The following is a 15,265-nucleotide window of genomic DNA, read 5'->3' on the forward strand; positions in this document are numbered from 1 at the left end:
AGCCCAGGAGGCTCACTGGGATGCCTGCCTCTGTGGGCAGGACAGGTGCTGTGCCTGGTAAAAACATCTACTAGGGTCACTGGGGTTCCAGGCTCGGATCTCCCCACCGTGTGACCTAAGGTCAGTCATCTAATTTCTCAAAATGTCCACAAGGAACAAATATACCAGATTCCTATTTTCCATTGCCCCTATTGCTCTCAACTTTTTAGCACTCATTAAGACAATATTTGAAGAGATTTCTTTTTCTTTTACGCCTTATCGTAAGTTCTAACTCTGTTTTCCCATGAGCCCTTTCCTTCCTTCCCATCCCTTCTCTTGCCTTTCCTTCCCATAATTCTGATCGTTCTTAATATTTTGAGAGGTCAAAAAGATGGTGAGTGTACAAAATGTGACACATAACTTCTAAGCTTCCCAGAATCCTCAAGCTCGTTGTGATGGACTGAGTTGTGTCCCACTCAACATTGACATGTGGAAGCCCGAATACCCAGTGTGATTGTAGTTGGAGACAAAGTCTTTAGTTCAGTTAAGGTACTTGAAGTGCTGGTGAATACATTGTAAGGCTTTAATCCAATAGGACTGGCATCCTTATAAGAAGATGAAGTGAAACACGAAGATGTCTTTCCCTGCTCGGACAGAACGAGAAAGCACTTATCTACAGGCAAGGAAGGGCCCCGCACCCAAGTCAACTCTGATATAGCACCCTGATCTTGGACTTCCAGTTCTCAGCTGACAGTGAATGTCACAACTGTAATTATAATCACTAGTGGGCTTAGACTGCTGGAGAGGACCAGAGAAGAAACCCAGGTGCCCGAAGGCTTTAATGATATGTGTAAAACCACACAGCTGGTGATATTTGGGAAAGACACTTTTGGGAGAGCAGAGGGATGGTGTCTACTATTTATTTAAATTGTGTCATAGTCTGTACCTTAACAAATGCTCATGCTTGCTTAAAAAATTTATATTTTAAGGCAAGCACAAAGATATTTCATTGTTAATTAATTTTTATTTGCAGTGCTGGAGATTGAACCCAGGCCCCTGCACATGGTAAGCAAGTATTCTACCATTAAGCCACATCTTTGGCCCTGTTTTCTTTGAGTTTTATTTTTCAGATGGGTCTCACTTAGTTATCCAGGCTGGACTCAAATTTGTGACTCTCTTGCCTCAGCTTCCCAAGTAGTGGGAATTGCAGGCATCTACTACCATGCTGGACTTTTTTTTAACAGACAAAAGAGATTTTTTTAAAAAAAGCCCTGCTGTCTATAGCCTGAAGACACCTTCTAAATGCTGACCTTCTTGAGACTATCTGAATGATCTTGTCTCCATTCATCTACTTGTCCATCATGTAGTTAAGATTATAACACCTGACTTTCTTACTTATGACTTGTGTGACCTTACCAACCTAGTCTTTTTCTAAACCTCAGATATAGAATTATAAAGTACAACTGAAATAAACAAATTTACAAAGGGCACAACAAAAGACTTGACAGGTCTAAGAAACTCAGGCACTACTAGGTGTACTGTCATATGTATAATGAATACCAAAAACGAAATTAGAGGCAATAAGGTAGAAATAAAAGAAGAAATACGACTAAGAATTTCACAAGTTTACTAAAAACCAGCAACGAGACTCAGAACAGACAGAAAACTCAGTGAACTCCAAGTAGAATAAATGTAAGAGAGCGACAAATAGACAAATTACAGTAAGAACAGCGAAAGTCAGGTACAAGGATACAGTCTGCACATCAGCAAGAGAAAGAAACACTTTGGTAAGATCAACAGCCGACTGCCTGGCAGAAACTATGGATGCCGGAAGGTGTTGGAATATCATGGTCAAAGTGCTTGAAGTAAGATGCTTCTAGAAGAGTAAAACTATCTTTCAAAAATATAATGAAAGTATGATCCAAGTTTTAAAAACCAGAAAATTTGCCACTATTAAGACTATCATACATAAATACTAAGACTTTTTCAGGTTGAACATAAGTGACCATCTTTAACCATAAAAACAGAGAACACAAGTACCTGTGATGAATAAAAATGAGGACACAATGTACTTAAGCTTAGAGGGAAGTTATGGCCATAAACGCCTGTACTGAGAAACAATGTCGCAAAGCAATAACATGCACTTCTGCATTAAGATTCTGAAAAAAAAAAAAGAGGTACCAACGAAACCGACACCACACAAGAGGAACGAAGCAGAGTCTAATGAGATAAGATAGAAAAACAGGGAAAGCCAACAAAATCCAAAGACAGTTCAGGACAACTCCAGCCTAGGTTCTGGTGAAACTGGACGTCTGGGTTTGCTTTCTGTGACCCAATTCCCCCTCTGGCCTAGTGATGAACTCATGCCTGGGGGTGCAACCTAAGGCAATCTAAGGAAACTTCCCCAGAGCGTTTCATGAAACCATTATGAAAAGAAAGCTGTTTTCCAACGAGGCTTTCGGTGAAAGGAACAGTGAAAGCCTGAAACTGCCCCAGAGCCCTCCACAGGGAGATTCCATGTGAGAACAAAACTAGCAGGGAAGAAAGCAGGAAGAGGCACCCCACGTCCTGACAATATCCTCTGTGCTCCTGAATCAAGCTGTGCCTGAAGTCCACTCCCGTGGGACTGCAGGTATGAGCTGAACACCTTCTGTGCTCATGTCCATCTGAGTTGAGGGTTCTGACATTAGCAACTAAAACAGTCCTACTGAAAAAGTGAAAACCCATAAGTCTTATCTTTTTCCAGCCCAGAAACTTAATATGAGTATATACTAAGCTCTTCTGACAAACACGTCTGCCAACAAGAGCCTGGGATGGGCCCATAGGGAAAGCACAGACGCCAAGTAAAGGAACTTCCAAGTAGTAATAATCTTTGGAGTGCTTTTCATTTTTCTTGTTTGTATTTTTTTTTTTTTTTTTTAGGGTTCTGGGATTGAATCACTGGAACGTTTTACTCAGCTACAACCCTAGACATTTTACTTTTTTTTATTTTAAATTTTGAGGGAGGGTGTCATTTAAGTTGCCCAGACTGGGCTTGAATCTGTGATCCTCCTACCTGAGCCTCCCAGAGTGCTGGGACTGCAGGTGCCCAGCATTCTAAGCAATGTTGTTGTTTTTTTTAAGTAAAATTACAAGACAGGTGCAGGGTGCATACCTATAATAGAAGCTCCTCAGAAGGCTGAGGTTGGAGGATTCTAAATTCAAGTCTAGTCTGGCCAACTTAACGAGACCTTGATTCAAAATAAAAACTGAAAAGGCTGAGGGTATAGCTCGGTGGGAGAGCTTCTCCGGGTTCCATCTCCACTACTGAAAAAAAAAAAAAAAAACTAACAAAACTAAAACCTGACATGCAGACAGGAAGCAACCTTAGTCCCTGTCTGACTGCTGTGGATCCTGCCGCTTAACCAGCCTTTGTCTGTTAAAAGAATAAATTCAAAGTTATACTTTCCAACTGAATTAGCATAAGAACAAGTATAATCCAGATGGAATATCATATTATTTATTCTGTATTTCAAAGAAATTAAAATACTCCAGTGGATCCCTAAGACATTCTGGGCCAGCTTACCAAGAGGGTAAACTGGCCAGAGCCCATGTCCTCCGAGTGCTGTCTGTGCAGTCCAGAAACCTTGGAGGCAAATCAACCCTCTTTCTTTGTCTCCAGGGGTGGCAGGATGGGCAGCTACCTCAAAGCCTTACTCGTCTTTTGCCATATACTGTCTGACGCTTTCCCGCTGGGCTTCATGCTGGGGTGGCACCTGATACCTGGCACTGCCACTCTGCACCGTGAGGAGCTTCTTGCAATTCATCAAGGTCTTGTGACAGGCTGGGAACTCCTTGAGGACCTGCCTCACTCATCGCCATGTCTCAGCTCCCAGGGGGATCCTCCAGGAGAGAGACAGTGGGTGTTTCCTACCTGACACTTTTGTCCTTTAGGATTTGCACCTGGGCCTGACCTGGATGCAGGTCAGGTGTGGACTGTGGTGAGGACCTGCTTGGCATCAGGGCCTGGGGCATGCAACGAGAGGAGTTCTCTGGACCCCCACCTCTTCTGAAGGATGATTGTGCAGGTATAGCAGGCTGGAGGCCCAGCCCAGGAGGCCACACAGGGGCCCTCGGGTGAGGCCCCTGGCCTGGCTCCCCATACTCACCTTCATCACTAGTGTGAGGCTCCGTGCCATTGTCATGGTCAACTTCATCAATGGTCCCTGGCTCGCTGTGTGGGCTGTCACTGCAAGGAAACACAGGGAAGGGACTCAGTAGAGGCTGGCTGCCCTGGTGCTCTTGGTTTCCAGAGGCCCTCACCCGGAGCTGGCCAGGCTCACATCTGTCTAACTTTCTGTCTGCCTGCTCAGATCTTCTAATCAGACTCCACTCTGGGGCCTCCCTCGCTCCCTCCTGGCCCTGGAATTTGCTGGGGGTGTCATCTTGGTGAAGATGGTTCATGCTTTGGATGTGTCCCCCAAAGGTCATGTGTTAGAAACTTTGTCCCCAACACACCAGGTTGGGAGGTGGCTCTGCTCTCATGGAGGGATTGATGTGTTTATCATGGCAGTGGATTAGCTGCATGAGAATGGGCTGTTACCGAGCAAGTCTGACCTGACCCCTGTCACTCTCTCTCTCGGCTTTTTGCCCTTCTGCCTGTGCCAGGGGGTAATGCAGCATAAATGCTGGCACCAAACTTAGGTTTCCAGAACCGTGATTCGTACACATTTCTGTGTACTGTAAGTGACTCATCCTCAGGTTTTCTGCTACAGAAACAGACAACGGACTTAGATGACGCTTGCCTGTTCTGTAGTAGGATCTGGACTGCGGTGATCAGGCACCAGAAGGTCCTTAGGCCAGAACAGAAAGGACCCTTCGGTTCCTGTGAGTCATTTCACCTGGCCTGGCCCCTTGTCTCAGTGTGACGGCACCTGCCTTCATCCCAGCTCTGTGGGAGACAGAGACTAGAAGATCGCAAGTTCAAGACTAGCCTGGCAAACTTAGTAAGACCCCGTCTCAAAATAAACAATAAGAACGGCCGAGGAGACAGCTCAGTGTAGAGGCCCTGGGTTCAATTCCCGGTTTGGGGCGGCAGGGCTGTGCCCTCTGGGCAAGGCATGCAGCTTGGCTGCCATGACATGCCACAGACGTGTCCTGGAATTCTGTCACCCCTGACAGCCCAAGCTAGACTATGAACAGCTGAGGCCCAGTGCTCTCACAGTCAGTGGGTCAGGATGTCCCTGAGCCACTGACAGTCGTAAGGTTCGCTGCTGCACTAGGCAGGAGGGTTCCGTGACAGGAGGGGAGGCCTGCGGCTGCACTGCTTCTGTGCCAGAGAAGGCGACAAGAAAACGACCCACAAACACAGGCCAGGTGACAACACCGCCGCAAGCTGAAATAGCTGCACCAAGAGCAGAGGAGGTCTACCTGAAAACTCAGGGCAGGCTTCTCAGAGGAGGCGACGATCACAGCGCCATTTACAGAGACGGGGACTTTAGGATGAAAAGCTCTCCATGGCCCCCTAGATCAGATCCAGACTCCAGTGTCCAACCAGGGAGCCTTGTCCCTCCCATTCCCACATCACACACAGCACACCAGCCACCCTGACCTCCTCGTCCCTTACTGAGCTCTCTAAGCCTGGAATATTCTCCTCCCACCCCTTATGGAGCTGGCCCTTAGTCCCTAATTCCAAGCCCTTCCTAACACCCTGTTCCCAGAGCCACCTGCCTCCAGCTGCATCACAGCGCCCTGTGTCAGCATTCCATCCTCAAGCCCCAGCCTGGAGCCTGGACCACAGCACACCCTCGAAGACCGTTTGTCCAATGCGTGCGTGCTGGCCCCTGCTGAGGCCTTCAGCCAAACCTCTGTTTTTGGCTTTGAAACCGTTTCCAAAGTTACCACATAATTAATAAATTTCCAGTCTCATGGGAAGCAAATGGGATTGTGAAAAGTGCTATTGCTGGATATGGTTCTTTGGTAAGACCTGAGGTCTGAGGGGCTCTTTAGTACTGGACTGGAACAGACAAAAACGGAAAGCAGGCTTCCCTTTCATAGAAGTGATGCTTCTAGCCTGGAGTGCTTCCATTACAGAGCAGAGGCATCTTTGCTTCCAGAGGCCCCCAGGGAGGACAGAGCTGTGATCAGACCCCACACACCTCAGGGTTTCCTTGTGGGGAGGTGGGGGGGGGCAATGGGGTCATCACACTTTCCTTCTCTGAAGCAGCTCCTCACATCCACCCCAACACGTAGGTAACTCAAGAGTCCAGGGATGCTCTGCAGTCAAACCCTCCCGCCAGGTGTCTGGCTGGTAGCAGCATGGGTAAGACCTAAGTACAGAGCTCTGTGCTGGCACGGGCCGGGAATTACAAACACTAGCTACTGTCCAGCCAGTCCCTTTCACGTATTATGCTGAATTTCATGTGTTTGATGCATTTTTTTCTCCTGGGGTATTTTTTAACTAAATGACATACAAAAACATAAAATAGTACATATTTAAGGAGTACAATACATGTGCTATCTCAACACATGTACCATGTCCACATTGTATGTATATTTGAACCAGTGTAGACATCCCTAATCTCCTTGAACTTGTATGTGTGAGTGTGTGTGTGTGTGTGTGTGTGTGTGTGTGTGTGTGCTAGGAACTGCAAGGACTTTACATTTGCTAAGCACATGCTCCCCTGAATCGGACCCCAACCGCCAGTCAGGGTTTATGGGAAAAACACTCCTTTCTGCTAGCTTTGAGACACACAGCACATTCTCATTCTCAGCACTCTCCCAACCCTGCATTCTATGTTAAAATGTTTCCCTGTCTTCATACTGTGAGGTTAGGGAAGCCCTGACTTTGAACAGCTTCTAACAGGTTTCTCCTGAGACAGGGTGTTGGCAGTGTCAGCAGGTGCACGGGGGCTCCCAACTAATGACTGCGGTTCTGGAGGGGACAGTGAGAAAGGCCAGCCCACTGCGCCTTGAAGACAGAGATTTAGAGGGGGGAGGGTGCAGGGTGGCAGTGTCATTTTGGCTCTTGAGCTTTAGAGGGGCTGCTCGCCCCTCCCTTCCTGAGTGGGCCTGCAGCGAACCTGGCCAGAGGCAGCGTCACCTCTGTTCCCCGTGTGATGGCCTCACCAGACCCAAACACTCCTCGGGCTCACACTGGAACGTCTGAGAAGGAGAATCTCTTTTTCTACTGAAGACTCTCACAGGCAGATGTAAAGCTGGAACTGCTGGCTATCTTCTTGCAAGATCTAAGGCAGAGGCTATACGAGTACCAGGGAGAACAGAGCCAAGGGGCAGAGATGGCAGGATCGAGCACCAGATCCAGCCATGCCTGAAGATGACCCCCAACTTTCCAGTAACATCGTGTCTGGCTTCGGGCAGTTTGAATTGTATTTCTGTCCGCTGTGACGAGCACAGCCTTCACTGTCATACCCGACCCTCACGTGAGGCTGCTCCGAAGCTCAGATGACAAAATGCTCATGGAAGAACAGGCTCCGAAGCAGGAAGAAAGCTGAGGGGCTTCCTGCTGTTCTCGGTCAACAACAATGGCAAGCTTAATCACAGCATTCAGAGGAAGGACTCTTACCAGTACTCCTCCCCTCCAGCCATGCACTTTTCATACACAGGTCCCTCAAGCTCCCGGGGGCTGGGGAAGATGGCTTCGTGATGGATGATGATGGTTTTGATGACTTCATTGACGTGTGCCTGGCAGGACACAGGGTCCTGCCCGTCGGGGATGTGCATGAGCGTGGGCCCAAAGCAGATGGCCAGGTTGTAGGGATCCATCATGTTCTCGTCACTATACTGGGAGAGGCTAGGAGAAAGGAGACATCCATAAGTCACCTGGAGAGGAAATCCTCTATTCAAGCCCAGGAGAGACTGCAGGAGCCCTAGGAGTCCCCACCCGAGAGAGGTCAGGGTAGAGGCCAAGGAGGCCCTTGGCCAGGCACTCACTGGTTGAGGAATGCAAAGAGGTATCTCATGACCACAATGACCACGCGTGGCAGGGTGATGAGGATTTGCTGGATCTGATGCACCCTCTCGGCTGGATTCTCAAGTTCTGCAACACAAAGGGGGCTTTCAGGGTGCATTTCCCCTCAGAGAACAGAGTCCCACTTCAGCTTGGGTGGATCCTGTCCCTAGCTCTGTTCTCTGTTCACAAAATCCAAATATGATCCTGGCTTGGCCAACCAAAGCATCAAATCCCTGGTCAGAAGGAGGAGTTGGGGCTTGGTCTGCTCAGAACCAGTCTGAGCCAATCCTCAGAAAGGAGAGGGGGAAACCTGCAGAGAGGTGCCTGGGCCTTGGGCAGAAAGAAGTCTGAGCTGCTGGGAATTCCCAGAAAGAGAAGTTGGCCTAGAGATAGAAGAGAGACGTGTTCCTACTGATGCTGAGGGTCCAAGTCCAGCCAGACCTAAATTATTTGAGTCCACAAATCCACACATTCTGTTTTATGGGTTATGGCCAGTCTGAGTTTCTGCCACATGCTCTCTGGGAGTCCTGACAACACAGGCAGTCATCACGTTTTACTGAACTAGTAGATGCTCAGGAAAAGAACAGCAGATACACAACCAGCTGTTGAGCTACCTCCTGGCCCGGAAGCTTGGTAGAGGTGGGGGACCTCCTCTCTGACCCCTGCTTCTGGCTCAGCCCTGGGGAGATAGGCATTGGTACACTTCTGAGCTCTGCTGGGAACAGGAGCTTGGGAAGAGGCCACAAGCGCTTCTGGAGATGGGGAGCTGGCGGCCAAAGCTCTGGAGCTCATCGGCAGGGCTGATGTGCAGGATCGTACCATTTTCTTCTCCCAGTAAGGTTTTCCTGGCTCAGACCCTCTCTGTGGCCTCCACATCCACCCTGCCAGCCTTGTCCCCAGCTGCCACCCCTTCCCCAAGATGATCTGGGGCAGTGCTTCTCCAATAAAGGGCTACCAACACATCCAGGGTGCAAGCACACCTGTAGAGCCTCCTCTGGAATTGTCACAGTGACTGCAGGGCAGGACTGGCACCTGGTTACCAAAGGCCAGGGTCCTGTGTGTCCCGAATCTGTGGGACACACAGCAAGGCACCTCTCTGCACTAAACTCCAAAAGTGCCGCAGAGGGAAACCCACGTCGGATGGCCTTGTCTGCCCCATCACTTTCACACAAAGGACACTGCCGCTCGCAGGACTGTGCACATGCTGGCTCCTCCTCAGCTCAGGACAAAGCCAGTCTATTATTACTTAAAATCAGCTCCTCGGCTGCACCCCAGGCCTCTGCATGTCCCCGGCTCTTCTCAAGCCCTCATGCCTGAGGACCAGCTTCCCTCCTGTTAGTTCCCCCTGTCTTTACTAAGTACATCTGCTTAGAAAGGAAACTTTATATCCTCTCATTAATGGGAAATGACAACCACTTCTCATAATTGGGTGTTAACATAAAAATAGGTAAGCGGCCCCCCATCCGTGGGGGATAACTTCCAAGCTGTGCTGTGCATGTGTGATACCACGGCTACTGCAACCCCTGTGCGCACTGTTTCTCTACCCAAACCGATGTTTAGAAAGTTTAATTCATGACTTAGGCAGCAAGAGACTAACAGTGACTACAGACGAGATAGAACAGTTACAAAAGTATGCAGAAACTGATGAACTGCGTCCTTCTGGCATTTTCCATTTCACACTTTCTGACTACGGTTGACTGCGGGTAACGGAAACTTGGCAATTGGACCCACAGATGGGGATTACACGAAGAGGGCAAAATGGTGTCCCCAAGTTACAGGTTGATGTTGTTCTGCAGACGTTTGGAGACCTTGTCCTTATCTGTTTAGAAGGTAGCTGACGTGTGAGGGTTTCTGCTTGACATAATCGCAGGGACAGGAGGAAACTGAGGGTTCTTCCTCAGGTATGATCCAGGCAGGCAGTGTCCTGGACCAGGTAGAGGTGGTCCACATAGGAACAAGGTTACTGCGGGGTTCTAGAGACATTTGGGTAGGACAAGTGACACACGGCTCAGACGGAATTGGGCCTTGTGGCCTGGGGTCTCTAAGACACAGTGCAGAGCTGGAAAATGAGGAAGAGACCATGAAAAAAAACAAAAAGGAAGATGGGTTCCCACAGCCAACAACAGAAGAGGAGTCCCTCAGCCAGCTTACTGTCACCACTTCCCTTGTCTGTCGCATTCCTGACCTGACCACTAAACAGTCACAGTCCCCAACACCTGAAGTAGAAAGCTCTGGAACCCCACAAGGCCCGCTGGTCCCCGTCTCACTTCATCTAACTCCTCCAGCAGCTCACACCATGCACCGGCTGGGACACCTTCCCACTGGTCCCCTGTCTGAGTCCCCAGCTCTCCCCAGGATTCCTGCATCTACCTGTCCTGTGAGATGTGCTCAGATCATGCTCAGGTTTGATCTGTGAAGCCAAGCCTCCCTCTGCACCTTCTCTGAGCTCCTGTGTACTGGGCAGGGTGTTTACCAAGCTGGGTAGCCCTCTCTCCATGAACCATGTGGTCTCCAACATTGGGCCACAAGTTCTGAGAACAAGAGCCGCATTGCTAACACTCGCACCGTGCCTAGCAAGGATATGGGTCCACAGTGCAGCTTCAACTCAGATCTGTCCAAGGAACGATCGTTCCCTCTGGGAAACACTTACTAATAGTAGATATCAAATCTTGAAACCTTTCCTTAGGAAAGAGTGGGTTTTCCAGTCCTCGGAAATACAGTTTTAAAACACCAGCGACAGAATTGATATCTCGCTCATTTTGATCATCCACAAGTGGGTCTTCACCTGAAAGGAAACGGGAGATGTTTAGGTCAGGAGGCAGGGATGTGCAGGCGACACCAGAGGTGCCCTAGACCAGCCCGAGCTGGAGGAAAGTCAGCTGCCAAAAGCCTCCCCAACATGCGGCATCCCTAACTCATGTTTAAAGTTCTTCCTGCAGCTTCCTGTTGAAAATATTCAAAGCTACAGAAAAGTACAACTCAAGTGACACACATCCAGTGCCCTGCACTTATGGTCACCTAGTCATATTTTCTTTCTTCCTTTCCTATTTGTACTTATTAGGTCTCAATTGTTTGAAAGTATTGATAGACATCACAGCATATCACTGCAAAGTATTTCCACACATTTCTCCTAAGAACCAAAATATTCTCACATAAGCCAATAACAGTCTTACACTAAGAAAATGAGCAGTCATTCGGAACTACCATCTCACAGGTGGCCCTCACACAACCTCCCCGACTGTCCCCAAATGCTTTATAAAATGCTCTTCAAAGTCTAACATCTGCTCAACATGCACTGACCTCACTTGGTAGTTATGTCTCTTTAGTCCTCTGAATACAAAATAGACTCTCATGATTTTGTTACAGGCAATTGAGTTAGACAGAACTATCATAGGCAGTCAGACAGGGCTGGGTCCTCAAAGGAGCCAGTGCAGAAGCCCAGATACCTTGCAACTATAGGGCAGACAGACACCTCTTGCTGTGGGCCAGGCCTCAAGACAAAAGATCAAACAAGTGCACCCACATCCTAAGGACTGATATTCTAAATAGGTCTCTATCACCCTGAGAAAGCCAGGGGTCACCATCCTAACTACCTGTGGAAGAATCACTGCTCATTAATGCCTACTTGTTAGGTAATTCGCTTCCCCATTTGCCCTTGATTTAATCAATTTTACCCAAGCAATTGATTTTATTGGTTAACCATAGTTCCATCCCACCTTTTGACCACCTTGAGAGTTCCCATGTTTTCCCCATCTTGGACTCATCTCATCCTGTGGTTTTGCTCTATAAAAGTCCCTAAAAAGACAGTCTTTGGCAACCCACTCAGGACCCCTTGTGTCTCTCCCTCAGATGTAAGCTTTTTTTCTCTCAATAAACATATTCTGCTCTTAACCTCCGTTGTTCCTAAAATTTATTCTTCAATTTTAGAGAACATGAACTTATGCTGGGACATCTAGCGGGTTGGGAGTTTCATCCCCCTAGATCAGTTTTATGTTCATTTGTTTTTAATGCTGACCCTTTTTGAAGCATTCAGGCCAGTTGTGCTGTAGAATTACCTCATATTCTGAATTTGTCTAATTGTCTCACGACTAAACTCAGGTTAAATATTTTTGGCAAGAAGCTAAATGTAGCTTCACTTGTAATTCCAGCATCCTGGAAGGCTGAGACAGAAAGATCACAAAGTGGAGCCTGGCCAGGTCAACTTCCTAACAGTGAGATCTTGTCTCAGAAGGGGGCTGGGGGTCTGGGTAGTAGCTCAGTCCCCACTACTGGAAAACAGATTGGTTTTGGCAAGAGTACTCTGTCAGTGCGCCTGTGAACACCTGACCTCACCCCAGTGGGAGGCGTGTATACAGAGCTGCCCTGCTGCTGGACACCACGTGTGCTCAGCTGGTGAAGGCAGTGGCCACCAGAGCTCACGGGCATTTCCCCCTGTTTTGTAATAAATCGATGATCTGAGCAATGATGCTCTAAGTATCCCGATGCTTTGAGACTGTTTGCCATCTCTGTGCTCAGCATATTTCACCCAGTGATGATGGTTTTTGCCCAAATTAATTGTTATGGGGGTAAATGGTGATTTTTCTATTTCTGTCATTTCTTCTGCTTTTCATCTGGCATTCTTCTGTAAATAAGAGCTTTCCCAGCCTCCCTGCATCTCTCACCCTTTTATTTGTTAATCTCTAGTGACTCGCTCCAGGCATTTTAATTCCACGTGTAATAAGCCTTTACTTTCACTGTTTCTTGGGAGACTTAAGTTGTCTCAGATTTGTGCAGGTTGAGCGCTGTTTTATGTCCTTCTAATGGGCTCTCCAGTGAACTCCTTTCTAGGCAAAGGAGTTTCCTCACATCACCACTTCTGCTATGGTTTGGATCAGAAATGTCCCCCAAAGGCTCCTAGTTCAGCACTTTACCGACCCTGCAGCAGGCAGGGCCTCACACTTGCTGGCCCAGTGAGCTGTCTAAGCCACATCCTGGTCCAAGGCTCACATTTTAAAGATTTAATTCCTAGCTATCATGAAACCATTGAGAGATGGTGAGGAGGAGGAAGTTAGGTCCCGGGGCGGTGCCTTCACCAGGACTCCGAAGCCTGGTCTCCTCCTGTCTCCTGCTGCTTTCTGGCTGCCATAAGGTGAGCAGCTCCTTCTACTAACCTATCGTAAATCCAGTAGCAACTCTATATCTTTTTTCACTATAGCAAAAAAATGCTGGTGTCAAATAATAGTAACAGTTCGTTTATCTGACTTAGAATATGCATAATGAGTTTCAAAGTTTTAATAAAGATATTACCACTAATGATAAATCAATCATTTTGTAAAAATTCAGATGTGTCTCAGGAGCTTTTAGTTTTTGTTTCCCCTAGGTTTTGCTCCTGAGGCTGTATCCTGCCGAGAGACGAGAGACGTAGACAGAAGTCAGAAAGTAAATTGGAAGAGTGAGGTGCCTGCAAGCCCAGCACTGTGGGAGGCAGAGGCTGAGGCTGCAGGGTCACAATTGGAGTGAACCTGGGCCACTTAACGACTTAGAAGGACCACATCTTAAAAAATAAAAAATAAAAGATGGGTTTTTGATGTAGCTCCGTGTGAAGGCCCTGGCTCAATGCCAGTTCCACAAAGAACACCAACCATGCCACCAAAACCAGAGTGCAGATCAGCAGCTGCCCTCGGGCTCCCATGGGCCGGGGTGCAGGAGGCACAGGAAGTGACTGCACTTGGCTACCTGCTTCTTTCAGGAATGGTAAAAGATACGTGAAACCGGATTACAGTGCTGACTGCGTCAGCTGTACCTCTAGTGGGTGAACCTGAGGTATGTAAGTCAACAAAGCTGTTAAAAACGGAGACTCCCCGCCCATGTTCAAAAGTTACTCTCTGCGGCTATCGGTGTGATGCTTAGTTACCTTATTTCTGTTTTTACTTGATTATAGGGACTGGATTTTTTTAGAAATCTTCATCTAAATTTACTTTTGAAAACATGAAGCATTTGAACAGTGCAAAAGTCAAAACCGGACAGAAAGTTGCTCTGAGAGGAAGCGCCCTCATTTGCCTCCCTCCACACGGCACACGCAGTCACCCGCATCGGTTTCCTGGCTCATCTCTGTGCTCCTGGTGCACGTGTGGGCTCAACCAACAGCAGATGGAAAACATGCCGAAGAAAGACGTTTTTCTTGTTATAGTTCCTTAAATGCAGTACAGCAGCTATTTACCCAGCACTGCCGTAACATTGTCATTAGTAATTAGAACTTTTAAACAATAGGTGTTCTTATTTTGAAAGTGGGTTTATTATATACAGCACAGTCGGGTCTGGCTTTTAAACCCAGCCTGCCCATGCTGACATTTAATGCCGGCACTTACACTGCTGACATTCAAAGTGATCGCTCACATGGTTGGACTCCGCTACAATATACTCTTTCCTACTTATGACTGCTGTTATTTGTTCCTGTTTTTGCCTTCTTTTCCTTCCTACTGTGGTTTGAGTTGAACATTTCATATTCTAACATGTCTCTTTCCTTGGCATATAGTTACGCTTCATCTTTTGTGTTTACTCTAGAGTTTGACAACACGCATTTAGAACTAATCTATGCTCATGCTAACTCTGTACGACTTTACGGATAGTGTAATGTGTAATGAAACGGTTAGAACCCCTCCCCAGCTCTTCTACCACTGCTCTCACTCATTTCCCTTACATACGAGAACACAGACACAGACACGTACGTGCAACAAGTACCGGTAATTGAAATATCGATTAATTCACATAACTGAAACATCGTTGCTGTTATTATGAACAAACCATTCTGTTAAGAATTGATCAGTTCGTAATTGGAAAAGCTTTTATTTTATCTCAAGAAAATGAAGTATACAGGGGAACTGCATAGATTCTATGCAAATACTACAGCCCGTTTTATAAGGTAGTTGAATGCCCAGATGTTTGGGTATCTTGTGGCGGTGGGATCCTCAAACCAGTCCTTCACAGATATCACATGTGGTTTCTGTTATTTCTCCTATAAATTGTAATATGTTTGTACATAAACTTGCCTCTTCATTTAACAAGATAATGAGCTAATGTGAGTGACTAAATGAACCATGAGCGCCTTGGTGCACAGAGATCTTCCTCCTTCTAAATGGCTGCGAAGTTTGTTTCCTACACAGCCTTTAATTCTCTCAGCTCAAACCTCACAAGCACTGCTGCAGGGAGAGCATCCTTGTCTGTGTGTGGAGGCACAGACTGTGGCTGGGTTCTAGTGGTGTGTTCACTGGGTTGCTTGGAAAATGTGCGTGTGTGTGCGTGTGTGTGTGCGTGCGTGTGTGTGTGTGTGTGTGTGTGTGTGTGTGTAAGGAAACT

The 15,265-nt window shown here is 47.4% G+C and overlaps 1 protein-coding gene across 5 annotated transcripts in view; it reads right to left on the reverse strand.

Moving 5' to 3' along the window:
* Nucleotides 1–15,265, reverse strand: part of Srgap3 (SLIT-ROBO Rho GTPase activating protein 3) — a 241,766-nt gene that overhangs the window by 12,995 nt on the left and 213,506 nt on the right. For 4 of the 5 annotated variants that reach the window (XM_003464092.5, XM_003464091.5, XM_013146331.3 and 1 more), the window contains 4 exons: nucleotides 10,581–10,715; nucleotides 7,912–8,017; nucleotides 7,544–7,771; nucleotides 4,128–4,207 (listed from right to left, as the gene is read on the reverse strand). In XM_003464092.5, coding sequence (XP_003464140.1) covers nucleotides 4,128–4,207; nucleotides 7,544–7,771; nucleotides 7,912–8,017; nucleotides 10,581–10,715 — 549 coding nt within the window. Of the gene's footprint in view, nucleotides 1–4,127; nucleotides 4,208–7,543; nucleotides 7,772–7,911; nucleotides 8,018–10,580; nucleotides 10,716–15,265 lie in introns of those variants that run through there. The other variant, XR_010039476.1, reaches the window with a different exon arrangement.

The sequence above is a fragment of the Cavia porcellus genome, unplaced genomic scaffold (genome assembly GCF_034190915.1).
Source record: "Cavia porcellus strain 051 isolate PalLab524CR breed Dunkin Hartley unplaced genomic scaffold, mCavPor4.1 scaffold_15, whole genome shotgun sequence".
Taxonomy (NCBI): Eukaryota; Metazoa; Chordata; class Mammalia; order Rodentia; family Caviidae; genus Cavia; species Cavia porcellus.